Raw genomic sequence first — 15414 nt, 5'->3', positions numbered from 1 at the left:
ATTCGCCTCGGATTCTGCAATCTGTACCCTCTTGGGACCTAGCTCTGGTACTGAGAGCTCTCCAAAGTCCTCCCTTTGAGCCTTTGCTGACAGTGGAGCTGAATATCCTGTCCATTAAGACAGCGCTCCTGTTGGCACTGGCCTCTTTACGAGGGTCGGGGATCTGCAAGCTTTTTCAGTCGAAGAATCGTGCCTAGAGTTCGGGCCGGGCCTTTCTTGCGTAATATTGAGACCCCGGCCCAGATATGTGCCCAAGGTTCCTACCAATCCCTTCGCGGACCAGGTAGTGAACCTGCAAGCACTGCCCCAGGAGGAGGCAGACCCAGCCCTAGCTTTTCTTTTTCCAGTCTGCACCCTGCGGGTTTACATTGACAGAACGCAGGACGGCAGGACAGCGGTTGAAACAATTGAAACAATTTCAAAGGCTCCTGGGGCATATGGCAGCCGCAGTAACGCTGCTCTGCCTGTTACATATGAGACCGCTCCAGCACTGGCTTAACGATCGAGTCCCGAGGTGGGCGTGGCAGAGCGGCACGTTCCGGGTCAAAGTAACCCCACACTGTTGACCTTGATCTGTAAAGCTGCAGGCTGGGCGACACCGAGCACGTTCGCTAGATTATATAGCCTACGTGTGGAACCTGTTTCCTCCCGAGTACTGGCTACGGCCAGTGGTGCGAGGGAATAGGTTGTGTCGGCTTGCTACGCCACTCCGTGCCTCAGCCAGATACGTGCGTCTTTCCTCCCTGCGTTGGTTAGCCTCTTGAGTTCCTCCATCACCCCTCCGGTGCCAGGCGTGGCAGACCGCCAGGTCTACTACCTCTAAGGGAGTTGTTGTGTAGACCGGGTGTTATGTCCAATGGTCTCTTAGGTGACCCATTATACCACGTACAGTCCAGCTGTGTCTTCCCCTTGACAGACTCGTTCTGTCGTCCCTGTTGAGTACGCTCCCACTTCCCTTGGATTAGGACTACCTCAGGGACTGCCATATGTTTCACTATCCCCCTGGGTTAGTACATGTGTATTCCAGGCCTTTCTTCGGTTGGGCATGCTTTCCCAGTGTTATCCAATGTCCACTGATTGGGTCTTGCGGAACAGCAGTGTGACTCCCTAGCTAGCTCCCTTTGTTCTGAAACTGCGTGGGTAGCGTAGCTAGGCGTTGGAAGGTGCCAGCACCATGGCATTTTATTAGGGATCCCAATTCGTCAGGGAACTCCCCGACGACACGTTGGAGTTCCCAGGACGAAAGGGAACGTCTTGGTTACGTATGTAACCCTCGTTCCCTGAGTACAGGGAACGGAGACGTGTCATCCCTTCGCCATGTTGCTGTACCTTCGCGGAGGTCTAGACTGTTCGGCTCTTTAGCGAAAAGCGTCAATGCAATGTTTACTTCCGCTTTTTATATCCGCGCTAGTAGGCGGCTCGCTGAATGCAAAGATTGCATGCCAATTTTTATTGGCTCGTTTTTAATTCTATCAGAGGCAATTAGGCTCCCTAGCGTGATCACAATTCCAATTCGCCAGGGAACTCCCCGACAACACGTCTCCGTTTCCTGTACTCAGGGAACGAGGATTACATACGTAACCGAGTAGTTTTTCTTTCTCTAGTTTTGAAAACTCTTCGTGATTGACTTAAAACGCATCCAAGATCGACTTGTTGACCGTGATCAACAGGTTGGTCACTCCTGTAACGTTACTGTTTTACGGTCAATAGTACTAATCAGCTGATTGTCAAAGCCATAACACAGCAAGGGAGAAGAACTAAGTAACATTAAACAATCCAACTACATGACAAGGGAAAAGTCACTACTCACAGTGTTTATGGCTAGCTTCTAGCTTTCTGCAGATTCTGTTTCAAGGTATGAACGAAATGTCCTGTGAAGCGCTGTTTGTTCGCTGTCAGCTAAGCTAGAAACATGACGTCACAATATGTCGACCTTTAAGGAACACTCCGACTTTTTGGGACTTTGGCCAGAGTTAGATAAGTCCATACATACCTTTTTCATCTCTGTGCGTGCTGTAACTTTTTTTGCAAAAACCATTTGCCTTGTGCTATTACTTTCCCCTTATTCTAGCCTATTGTAATGCAATTATTAGGGGTGGCACGGTTCACAAAACCCACGGTTCGGTTTGTATCACGGTTTTAGGGTCACGGTTTTCGGTTCTGTACGGTTCTTGTTATTTTTTCTTTTAATCTTTAACACTCCAGAAATGTACTTCAGCATGTGATATATAGCTTAATTATCCACACTTTAGGATACAGTATTAAAAATATATATATTATATTCATGCAATCATGCACAAACTGAATTTGAATCTTTGACTTTAAGCACATTTTGGGACTATCTCAGAGGAAAGCTAGGTGAGATTTAGATACAGCAAGAGAGAAGAAATTGACATGCTTTTTGTTTATTTGGCAAAAAAAAAGGAGAATGTGTATCACTATCATACAAGAACTTGTGCATTTTTATCACATAAATCTTATTTACACAAAGAAATTAACTTTCATGTATCAACTGCTAACTTTTGTAGCTCTTACCAAAATTCTATCTTTTAAAAGAAAAAGAGAGCAACTCTTAAAACACTGTCTTTTAAATGTCAATATACATGAAACCTCATTGCCTATAGATAATTAAGCTATAGCAATAGCAAAGGCCATAAACATAAAGTGAAATTTAAGTTCAACCTCAACACAAAAACAGTATCAACAATGCTTCTATTCCCAAAATGTGAGGGTACTTTTTTCCACTTAAAATTAAAGTGCAGGGTTTGGAAACGTATGACTGAAGCTCTTATCTATACATAAAGTGCCACTGTAGTTAAATTAAAATATCATAACATGAAATCCAAAATGTTCCCACACACCGGACTTATACCATAGACTTATACAACGCTGGCGCGTCCTCCAACTCCCTCATCTCTCCCACTTGCCATTTCTCCGCGTGCCGTGACCTGCAGCGCTCCATACTCCACTTTTACTGGCTTGTTTATTAACTTGAACCGGCGCTGCACAGAGCGATCGGTAATGACATCAAATACCGCGAAAGTGATGAATGCATACGGAGCCGACTCGCGCTAGATTGATGTTATTCACCGATCGCTCTGTGCAGCGCCGGTCCAAGTCGAACAAGTTTATGTCGCGCGAAAAGAAAACACGTCACATACGGGCACGAGGTTACATTGCGCATGCGTCGAACCGTGAGACGCACACGCGCTCCGAACCGAGACAAGCGAACCGAACGGTTCGGGTGTTTTTTCATGTACCGTGCCACCCCTAGCAATTATCTAACATTACTGTATTATATGCTGTTGAATACATTTGGTTCAGCTGTAATAAATTGCATTTAACATATATTGATTACTGTAATAATTCTTTAATCATGTTCTGTGATGTTTATTAGTCAGGATGCGTTTTTGGTTTGAAAAACTGTCTCCCCTGTTTATTGTTGCAGCTACAATACAACTAACACCCATGATTGTAAATTATGCTTTTACAAACTAGTAATTTCTTACTCTATTACTCCAACTCCGAACGAACTCTCAGCTCCCTACGGTGCGTCTCAGGTGATGCAATTATCACTCCGCCCAAGTAGCAGTGCTTCGCATTCTGAGAATATAGTTCCTAATATATATACCATTAAAAGTTGGCTGTGTCTCATATGACTTTGCTATTTGTACACTCTGTGACTATACAAATCACATAATGTAAATAGGAAAAGGTTTGCATTATTTTGTCACTTATTTGGGATTAGTATGCTGCTGCAACCATTTACATCCAGTCTTTGTGCTAAGCTAGGCTAGCGGTGGGTGCGTCAGACAGAGTTACAGCACACACAGAGATGAAAAAGGTATGTATGGACTTATCTAACTCTGGGGGATATGCTGAATAAGCCAAAGTCCCAAAAAGTCGGAGTGTTCCTTGAAGGTCGACATATTGTTACGTCATGTTTCTAGCGTAGCCGACAGCGAACAAAAAGCGCTTTCAAGGTATGAACATTTCGTTCATACCTTGAAAGAGAAGCCGTAGAAAGCTAGAAGCTAGCCATAGACACTGTGGGTAGTGACTTTTCCCTTGTCAGTGGTGTCCCAAAAAGTCGGAGTGTTCCTTTCATAGACGCGGTTATGTAGATATAAATGTCTCATCCTAAGGTACTAAAAATATAACGGTTCATTGAATAAGGTCTTTATACACCACTGAACACATAGTTATGAATCTTATATTGCATTTCTGTCAATAGATCCTCAGAAATATTACAAATTGCACCTTTAAGTTTAAAGACGTGCTCCAAAAAAAAGTTCACGGTGACTGAGAGCCAGAAAGCACAACCTGTAGCCTGTAGCCTGTAATGTTTCTTTATTTCTTGTGAAAAAAAAAGCACAATGTTTTGTTTCGCTTGTAAGTGGACACATAAAAAGTAGACATTTAACAGTCTGAATTTCTGTATGACCATAAATGACAGAGTATTTTAAGTCTATTTGGCTGCTAAAAAAAAGAGCAAATTGAGCAAAACGCGAAAACCCAGAGGGTTAAGAGAATAGGAACAAACCTTTTAAACCATGCGCCTGGCGCCGACCATTTTTCCTGTTAAATTAGCAAAAGTGGATTCGAACATGCCCTAACTGTACTTGCGCAGTGCGCTTTAGACATGCGGTTAGATCATTAAATTAGGGCCCATAGTCCTTAATGGGTAACACTTTATTTGAAGGTGTGTGCATAAGACTGACATGACACTGTCACAAACATGACATAACACCTGTCATGAGCATGAAGGAGTCTTTATGAATCTTTATGACTGTTGTCATTAAGTGTCATTCTGTAAATTATGACACTTTTAATGCAAAGTTGACATTGTTTAAAATGTCTTTGTTATGACAACTTGACATTAACCAAGACAAAAATGTCTTGATTATGACAACTTGACATTAACAAAGACAGAAATGTCTTGATTATGAAAACTTGACATTAACAAAGACAGAAATGTCTTTGTTATGACAACTTGACATTAGCCAAGAAATCATAACTAGTCCAACGTGTTCCACTTTACTTGAGGTAAGGGGAAATATTAATGACACTGTTGTTAAAGCATTTGACAGTGCAATAACCCTTAATGACACCTTTATAATTAGTACAATGTGTTCCACTTTACTTGAGGACAAATAAAATATTCATGTCACACTTATATTGGTGTCATGACAACCAAAGTTAAAACCAACCATAACATATGATAGGGTAATGTTAACACAAAGATAAATAACTTCTTTAAGTTTGATAATTAGACCTGTTATGACATATTTGTGACAGGTTATGATTTCTTGGTTAATGTCAAGTTGTCATAACAAAGACATTTTTGTCTTGGTTAAAGGGTACCTATTATGGAAAATTCACTTTTACATGGTGTTTGAACATAAATGTGTGTTGGCAGTGTGTGAGCAAAACCACCCTAGAATGATAAAAATCCACCCAGTGGATCTCAATAAATCATATGCACTGCCTCAGAACGAGCTGTTCTGAGATCCAGCTCTTTGTGACGTAGAAAGTGAGAAAGGAGTTTGATTGACAGTGTGGTTGTGGCATAGACCCCGCCCTCGGTGATCTGTACATCCTCCATTGTTTCAACGACAGCCGGTAATGTCTCTTGGAAACATAAATGTTCTGTCGTAGACTCGTGGGTTAATCCTGTTGTTGTAGCTTAACAGTTAATCCTCAACTGTGGATCGTCATCTACTGTTTGCGATCCACCGTCACCTCCAGTAACAGTAAGTGCATTTTATGATTTTTGAGCAAATAGTCTTTTCAGTCAATGTCAGCCAATTCAACAACAAATGCGTCTAAAGTTGTTGTCGTCGTAGGATGTCTGTGTAGGCTATATAATTTAAACCTTGTTTGTATAGTGTGTAACCACACGTTTATATATATTTAAAGATATTGTATTAAAAACTGCATATATGTTGTTGTTCTGTAAGTTAGCCATCTCCTTACATTTGCCACAGAAGCACCTGTATGACAAGTAAGCATGACGCCACAGGTCCCTCACATAAATGTAATTTCGCTTGTAGTAGCAAACTTCACAGTATGTGTATGTAATTTCAGAAAAATTGCGCCAGCATTAGTGTTTGTGTGTGTGTGTGTCTGTGTGTGCGTGTTGCACATGCCCATCATTTCAAAGGGGAATGATGAAGACGAATGAAAAGACGAATTACAACGCTATAAGTACATAAATGTATCAAATAACCATACCGAGACGTACTGGTCCATTCTTATTTGTGTTTATTCTCCCGGAGTCTCTTCGTACTATTTATATATTCCGATTCAAACGTTTGCTGAATGACCAGTCCCTCCAGAAAAACACGATTATGCGATCACTGAATTCAACGCAAAATCAGCCAAAGTCCGCATATTTTTGCGGGGGCCACATTTTTTCAAATACGCCACACTTTCGCCGCATAAATTGCCGATTTCCGTGCAAAATATGCGGGGTTTGCATGATTTCATTTTTCCTCGCATTTTCGTTGCAAAAAAAGTCACATATCTTAGCAGAAAGTTGAAAAATGTTGCGTTTGCTTCACACAAGAGCAGCCATTTCCCCCCGTTTCCATGGGAACGTTATGAAGTGACGCAATTACGCGACGGGATAAATCACAGCTGAAGTTATTGCAGAGGCCAGACAGACTCACGGAGGCGATTGACATCTCACAAATCTAACTCGTATAACTGTCTGTTACATGTTCTACCGTCACATCGTTACTTAATAAACAACATAAGATAAAAGAAGAAGCATCAAACAGAAATTACCCGCACACATGGGGTGTTCGAGGCACACACAGTTCAACAGGGAGCGCGCAGCTCTTAAAGGGGCCACACCTTATTTTCACTCGTTACAGTCTGAAATAAAACATTGCTGTTTTTGTAATTTTGAAAGAGAGTCTATTGTGCACTTATTCTTTGAATGATCCTAATCTTCAATCTTTTGGAATGAGATCTAGGTTTTCTAGGTTTTAAAATGAATTGCAACCTTGTCTTAAATTTGTCATCTGTCTTACTTCATATGATTTTGAGAAAAATGTATGTTATCGAATTGTTTCTATTATTAGGAAAATGTCATATTCATCAAACTAAGTGTAGTAACTCAAAACCCAACTTTGCTAATTTCAAAACAGCCTTTAAAATGTATTTTGAGTCTGTAAAATGTAAAAAAAAAATCGAAAAGCCCAAAGATCTGTATCTCTGCTAAAGGAATTTAATATATGTCTGTGATCCCCTCTATCTTTATTTTTTTTCTTTCTTTTTTTCCCCAAATTATTGTTGTCTCAAATTTTACTTATCAGATGTTATACTTATCAGAAAATGTGTAAAAGAAATGTCAAGAACTTGATATCAAAATTCAATAGGCCTAAATATAAAACAAGATGAGAAATTAAATATTCCCAGCACTTTCTATGATGTAGTATGCTTGCTTACCAAATGAAGTAATAAGAAATGACTCTTTACATTAAGGTAGTAGCCTTGTAAGAACAGGGTGTTGGGGGAATCACTTTTTTTCTCTTTTTCATCAAACCGCAGTTTTTGCAAGTTCCCACAATTTTTGCAAGTTCCCGCAATTTTTGCAAGTTCCCGCAATTTCATGGCATAAAATTGCATAAACGTCCCGCATATTTCATCGCATTTTTAAAGAAAACGGGCCGCGTAATCAAGGATTTTTGCCCGCAACAATCACAAAAAAACTCAGCGTTTTTCTGGAAGGACTGAATGACATTCAAAACAGCGGTCTCTTTCAGTCTCTCAGTACCGACTTCCATTGGTATCAAGTTACACCCTCATCCAAAGGCAGGGCGGGGATGTGCAGCTCATCTGCATTTAAAGCCGTATACCCCCCGAAACAGCTCATTTTTAAGCAGGCCCCAAAATGACATTTTCAAATGGTTATAATAAATTAACTGTGGGGTATTTTGAGCTGAAACTTCACAAATACATTCTAGGGACACCAGAGACCAATATTACATCTTGTAAAAAGGGGCATAATAGGTGCTCTTTAATGTCAAGTTGTCATAACAAAGACATTTTTTGTATTTGTTAATGTCAAGTTGTCATAACAAATACATTTTTGTCTTTGTTAATGTCAAGTTGTCATAACAAAGACATTTTAAACAATGTCAACTTTGCATTAAAAGTGTCATAATTTACCGAATGACACTTAATGATAACAGTCATAAACATTCATAAAGACTACTTCATGTTCATGACCGGTGTTATGTCATGTTTATGACAGTGTCATGTCAGTCTTATGCACACCCCTTCAAATAACGTGTTACCCTGTAATGAAATGGCATTACAGACTATGGGCTGAGATGGCACATTTGGACGGGACTTCAATCACTGAGAAGACCTCTCCAAGTTAAACTAATCCTGTCCGAAAAGGGTTTAGGAGTGTAAGTCTCCTTTCTTCACCTTCCGCTCCACTTACCACGCCTTTTTCCAAACTGGTGAGAACTAGACAGCTCTGAAATAGGGCATTTCATGACCCTTTAATTGGTCGACCACATGGTGAAAGGTGAAAAATAGGTGAACAAACTCTTACTAGTTACTTTATGTATTCACCTTTTGAATTGCAATACCATACCAAATAGATTTCCCTTTATTAACCAGTAAATAAATGTAGACCCACACTTAAAATTTTATGCAAGGCCTCTTACCCTTTTAGTTCATCAGCAATGCACATGCCAAACTGTTTGGTTCCCGTTTCCATAGATCTGCGTATCATTAGCCTGTATCGAGGCTCAAAAACATGCAGTGGGCAGGGAATGGTGGGAAATGCCATGGTGCAAACAAAGATGGGCACTTCCTGGTTCAAGCTGAAACAAGAAGAAAGTGCAATACCCGAAATAGATGATACCAATGTCCTGGCAAGCAATGGAGAACAATTACAATATAGATAACAAATAGCTTTGTGATAAATCATTAATTGTTCATGGTATAACAAAGATAACAGCTTTTCAGAAGTGGTCAAAACCTAGGTGTGAATGCGTGAAAGTGAGTGTGTAGACATGTTACAGCAAAGGTCAGAAAAGTGTTAGGAAAAGCACTATATCCAAAGCCAACTTACTTTGACAGTTCTTTCATCTCTTCTTCATGTACTTTTCGCCTTTCTGCCAACTCGTCATAAAAGTAGCGCTGCAATACTTCTTCTATTAGAAGAGTTATGTTGTCCGCTCTAGTGGCCAGATACTGTAGAAATGAAAGATATGTGCACTTTGGATAAGAAAGTATCTCCTAAATGACTAATCTCACTAAACTGAATAAGTCAATTAAAACAAAACAATGATACATTTATGCTGAAATGGGTGAAAACATTTCATTGAGGAGAAAATAAAATGTTATTCATACAGATCAGGTCTGTATAGTAAAATTATTAAATGCTAAAACAACTTCATTATTTGTAAGTGTGTGATAACATACTCGGTTACATACGTAACCTCGGTTCTCTCTAGAAGAGGGAACGAGTATTGCGTGACTTGTCGCCTCACATATGTCTTGAATGGAAATTCCGCTGGACTAAGCCCACGACGAGGCCACGCCTCTGGTGGAATGCGCCCTGATGCCCAAGGGACATTGCAGACCTTTACACCTATAAGCAGATGTGATAGCTTCCACTATCCATCTGGACAGGCTCTGTTTTGAGGCGGTGAGACCCTTGGTGCACCCATCAAATGAAACAAAGAGCTGCTCCGAACACCTGAAAGAAGCGTAATGTAGGCCCTCAGCGCCCTGATAGGGCAGAGATGGTTAATATCGCCCTCACTATAGGATGCTATATAATCACTATAGGATCACTTGAGGATGACTTGAGTCATTTGGCCCAAACTCAAGACATGCTGCGCTAACAGCGCATGTAAATTCCCTATGCATTTAACTGATGACAGAGCTGTCAGAAAAACGGCTTTGAACGAGAGGTACTTTAGGTCCATGGAGTCCATTAGTTCAAAGGGGAAAGCTTTCAGTGCCTCTAGGACCAAAGAAAGATCCCATATGGGAATCCCATATCCCTTCTGGCTCCTGTAAGGAAGCAGATGACGAGCTTGTTTCTTCCTATTGACTGACCGCGCGTCGACTCAATGAACGCTGCAACGGCCGCCACATATACTTAAAGCGTGGATGGGGACCTGACCTTATCCAGCAGCTCTTGAAGGAAGCCAAGCAACCACAGGACCCCACATATTTGTGGGTCCAGATCTCTATCAGCACACCAATTGGAGAACACTGACCTTTTAAATGCGTAAAGCCGCCTCGTAAAGGGAGCTCTGAATTGCGTGATCGTGTTCATCACTCCTTCTTGCTGGACAACGAGTATCTGTTGATTACCCATACCTGCAGAGACCAGCGCTCTGGATGGGGATGCCAGATTGAGCCACGGGCTTGAGAGAGGAAATCTCTCCTCACCGGAATCGGCCAATTGGCTTTGTGTAACAGCTGCATCAGTTCCGGGAACCAGATTTGATTCTCCCATCACGGGGCAATAAGGAGCACCATGTGGCGCATTTCCCTGATCTTCTTGATTACCTGTGGTAACAAAGAGACCAGAGGGAAAGCATAAAGAGGGGGGCTGGGCCAGGTTTGGGCCAATGCATCCTCGTACTTTGATTAGTATGACTAGCATGATTAGCATGTTGCTAGTATCATGCTAGCATGATTAACATGTTGCTTGCATGTTTTTAGCTAGATGCTAACATGATTAGCTTTTCTAGGCAGTTGCCAGGGTGGTTGCTATGGTATTCTGGGTGGTTGCTATGGTGTCACTAGGTGGTTGGTAGTTGTGATATGGTTACTAATGGAGTTTTTAGCATTTTCTTGGCATGATTTAACACTTATCTAATCACTGTTAGCATGAAGCTATTCACAGCTAGCATTTGTAACATGTTGGAAGTCCTGTTTGCTAGCATGAGTCAAAAGAGCCAACCCCCATCTCTATACGATGTTCTGATGCAGATATATAAATCTTGCTTAATGGTTGCTAGGGTACTATGTATAGTTGCTAGGAAGTGGCTTGACAGCTGCCAATGATGAATCTCCAATGGCTGCTTGTCATTATGAATGATATAAATCAACTTTTATGAATTTCATGAAAATATCCCTCTTTAGAATTTGGTTGCTAAGGTGCTCGATAATGGTTGCTAAGGCATGGCCAGAAATTGTTGAGGGGATTCATGATTGGCTGTTTGCTACCCTGAGTCAAACGAGACCACCCTCACGTTTCTATGACACTTCTATCCGGAAATATCCCTTTAATCTCTTTCAATGGAAGTCTATGGAACTTGTTGCTAAGGTGCTCAAAATGGTTGCAAGGGCTGTGACTTAATAGCTTCACAATGATCCTGAGAGACTGATTGGTCATCTGAGTAAAATGAGCCCGCCCCCCTGTCTCTATGTCACTGTGATTCAGAGCTATGTTCAATACAAAATCCCTATGCAATTTACCATAGTAGGAAAAACACATGCATTTGTGCATGAGTATCTTAATCGTGTTACTTTCTACCAGGTGTCGGACACTTTCGGTTAGATCACAACACTAGAGTCAGAGAACTATAATTGTTCTTCACGCACACAGTAACTGAAATTTAAAACCGTTAAAAGAAAAGGCTCAATAAACTATTGCATAGACAGATAATGTATAATACACTGTCCATAAATATGTATTTCCTTTGTGCTTTGAACTTTTCAATGCAGACTTGACGCGCTGTAACTCCATGTGGCTTCAAGCACATCATTCTCCGCTTGGGATGCACATAAGCGCTTTGTGCTGCACTGTATTGGAGCCTTTAATATCATAATGCAGTAACACAATGACCGATTATTAACTGTCTTTCTTGTTCTGTCCTATCAATTATATGTTGCTGCCTCATTAAACATCTGTGCTATACATTTAAAACATGTTTTAAAATATGGGTCAATTTTATAGTAGCCAGGGCTATATCTAAAATAATTGATCTTTTTGATTTTTGTTATCTTGTTTTTCATGAATGTATTTTTCAACAATACAAAAAGCAATGTGTATTATGCAGCACTAATATAGTTTCTAATAGAATTTTTGTCATAGATTATGACGAAATAATCATATGATTCACCAGTGAGGAACCAACACAAAAGAGTGAACATTCATTCTGTTTAGTTCAGTCCTACTTAATAAGAATTTATTTAAAATGCTTGCTCTACTCCACACCATTAATGTCTTGTGCGGGCATCCGTATTTTGACTTTCGGTTTTAAATAAGCTATTTAAAAGTTCCAGAGTCCCAGCAGTCACACGTTGATTAACCGGTGGGAATATACACAATAGGCCTACCTGATATTAAACACAAGAGGGCAGTATAGCGCTACGTAAGACTCAGATTATTATTATTATTTTTTCTGAATTTTACAACTATTCTGGCTGTTTTTGAAAGTAAACATAATTCTTAAATGGAAAAAAGGGAAAAATTGGTTTAGTTATGATATTTGTATAATTTAATTTAGAAACAAATGATGTATAATTACATTTTTAGAATAAATTAGGCTTTTAGTGTTTACTTTTTTGACATTACTTTAATCTTTTGCCATAGTTGCACATGTCTACTGGCTAATAAATGTGAGGTATCTGTCGAGTTTCAAGCAATTTCAAGCATGCAAAGAGTCCCAAAAGCATCAAAAAAGAATGTTATAGTTTGATGCATTGCCACGGCAACAGTATCAAAGATATCAAGAATCCATTCACAGGTCTACATCTGCCGTGTATTTACATTATACAGATGAAGTTTGAAGCAAATCGGTTAAAAATAAGAGGGTGATTTCAAAGCATTTTGAAAGTGACACACTTCCTAGTTGGTGGCGCTATAACTTTGACTCACAAGTCACATCCATGTGATCGGCCTCTTACAGTGAACAAACTGCTGACGTTTCATCAAGATCAGTTAATGTATGCTGAAGTTATAACACACTTCCTGTTTCACGTTTCTCGCCATAATTTCATTTCCTCGCCACGGCCAAACCGTTCGAGATATCAAAAATCCCCACACAAGCTTTCATCCTCAATGTCTTGAATTCACGCTGACCGAGTTTTGTCGAATTTGGATCAGTGCTCTAGGAGGAGTATTTCAAATTCCATTGCGTGTGTTTTACAAAGAACCCTAAATAGCCGACTTCCTGTTTGGGCTGGGGTAAAAAGTTATAGTATGAAGTATATATGAAACGATGAGATCTATATGTGTACCGAGTTTCATATTATTACATGCAAGCGTGTTTGATTTATGGACCAAGTTTTCGGACCCCATTCAAGGGGGCGCTGTCAAGCCCCCCTGCCACGCCTGGGTACCATCTTCAGCCCGGCTCTGGTGGCCGCGAGTTCTAGCCCATGTGCAAAGTTTCAAGAGTTTTCGAGCATGTTAAGGGCCCCAAAAGTGCCCGAATAGTTGTAAGAAAAATAATAATAATAAATATAGCTGCGAGCAGCGATGACGGGCCCAAGCCGGTGGCACCGCAACCCCGGTTCCTTTTAAAGGCACCGGGGTGGCGGTGCCGCCGGCTTTGGCCCTTTCGTCGCTGCTCGCAGCTATATATATAAATAACAAATATATAAAAAAGCTTGTATATATATTTTATTTATATTTAAGGGACAAGACAGGATATTACTTGCCTGATCTGATTAGAACAATAATGTCTGGTTGTGTGAGGCGTGATTGAACAATGGAGACATAAAAACATACTGTACTCTGTCCTTTTGTTCATACAGGAAATTATTCAAACTGGAATATATATATATATTAGGGGTGGCACGGTTCACGAAACCGACGGTTCGGTTTGTATCACGGTTTTAGTGTCACGGTTTTCGGTTCTGTACGGTTCTTGTTATTTTTTTCTTTTAATCTTTAACACTCCAGAAATGTACTTCAGCATGTGATATATAGCTTAATTATCCACACTTTAGGATACAGTATAAAAAAATGATATTCATGCAATCATGCACAAACTGAATTTGACTCTTTGACTTTAAGCACATTTTGGGACTATCTCAGAGGAAAGCTAGGTGAGATTTTGATACAGCAAGAGAGAAGAAATTGACATGCTTTTCGTTTATTTGGCAAAAAAAAAAAGGAGAATGTGTATCACTATGTCTACAAGAACTTGTGCATTTTTATCACACAAATCTTATTTACACAAAGAAATTAACTTGCATTTATGAACTGACAACTTTTGTAGCTCTTACAAAAATTCTATCTTTTAAAAGAAAAAAAGAGGAACTACACTGTCTTTTATGAATAAGTCAATATACATGAAACCTCATTGCCTATAATTAGGCTATAGAAATAGCAAAGGCCATAAACATAAAGTGAAAAGTTCAACCTCAACACAAAAAACAGTATCAACAATGCTTCTATTCCCAAAAAGTGAGGGTACCTTTTTTTCAGTTTAAATTAAAGTGCAGGATTTGGAAACATTTGACTGAAGCTCTTATCTAAACATAAAGTGCCACTGTAACGTTATATTAAAATACCATAACATCAAATCAAAAATGTTATGAAAACACCGGACTTATAGACTTATAGGACGCTGGCGCATCCTCCAACTCCCTCATCTCTCCCACTTGCCATTTCCTGCAGCGCTCCATACTCCACTTTTACTGGCTTGTTTACTAACTTGAACCGGCGCTGCACAGAGCGATCGGTAATGACATCAAATACCGCGAAAGTGATGAATGCATACGGAGCCGACTCGCGCTAGTTTGATGTTATTCACCGATCGCTCTGTACAGCGCCGGTCCAAGTCGAACAAGCTTATGTCGCGCGAAAAGAAAACACACGTCACATACGGGCACGAGGTTACATTGCGCATGCGTCGAACCGTGAGACGCACACATGCTCCGAACCGAGACAAGCGAACCGAACGGTTCGGGTGTTTTTTCATGTACCGTGCCACCCCTAATATATATATATATATATATATTTGTGTACACTTGCAATATAACACAACATTGTGCTTGTGTCAAACTATAAACTCTCGTCAAACTGCAACCTACAACTGTCAAGCAACCAAAATCTCTCTCTCTCAATCTCTCTCTCTCTCTCTCTGCCATCTTTAGGACATTCATCATGTCACATTGGTTTTAATTTCTTGTCCTCGAACAGAGCCCTAATCTGTTTATTTTTCAGTTACACATTCTACATTGATTAAAAAAGAAAAATCAAATGTGTTTTTATTTTATACAGAAACAAATTATTTATAATTCAGCTGAGAATAAAGTTAAGGTTAGTTCAAATTTTAAGAAAAACAAATATATGATCTGAAATATAGCACATTCATTTTAAATTCCTTCAGGTTCAATTACCAAAAATACAATCTTAATTTAATTTAAAGCAAATAATAAATCTAAAATATATGGGTTGTATGCATATTT

At 39.9% G+C, this 15414-nt stretch overlaps 1 protein-coding gene across 1 annotated transcript in view; it reads right to left on the bottom strand.

Annotated features, from left to right (window-relative positions):
* Positions 1-15414, bottom strand: part of lonrf2 (LON peptidase N-terminal domain and ring finger 2) — a 208105-nt gene that overhangs the window by 27176 nt on the left and 165515 nt on the right. The window contains exons 8-9 of the mRNA XM_089132253.1: positions 9098-9219; positions 8688-8846 (exon numbers count right to left, since the gene is read on the bottom strand). Of these exons, the coding sequence (XP_088988379.1) occupies positions 8688-8846; positions 9098-9219 (281 nt within the window). The remainder of the gene's footprint in view (positions 1-8687; positions 8847-9097; positions 9220-15414) is intronic.

Source organism: Pimephales promelas, chromosome 6 (assembly GCF_988280905.1).
Source record: "Pimephales promelas chromosome 6, fPimPro1.hap1.1, whole genome shotgun sequence".
Taxonomy (NCBI): domain Eukaryota; kingdom Metazoa; phylum Chordata; class Actinopteri; order Cypriniformes; family Leuciscidae; genus Pimephales; species Pimephales promelas.
Note: the sequence above shows the minus strand (reverse complement) of the source record. Positions and strands in the feature narration are given on the sequence as shown.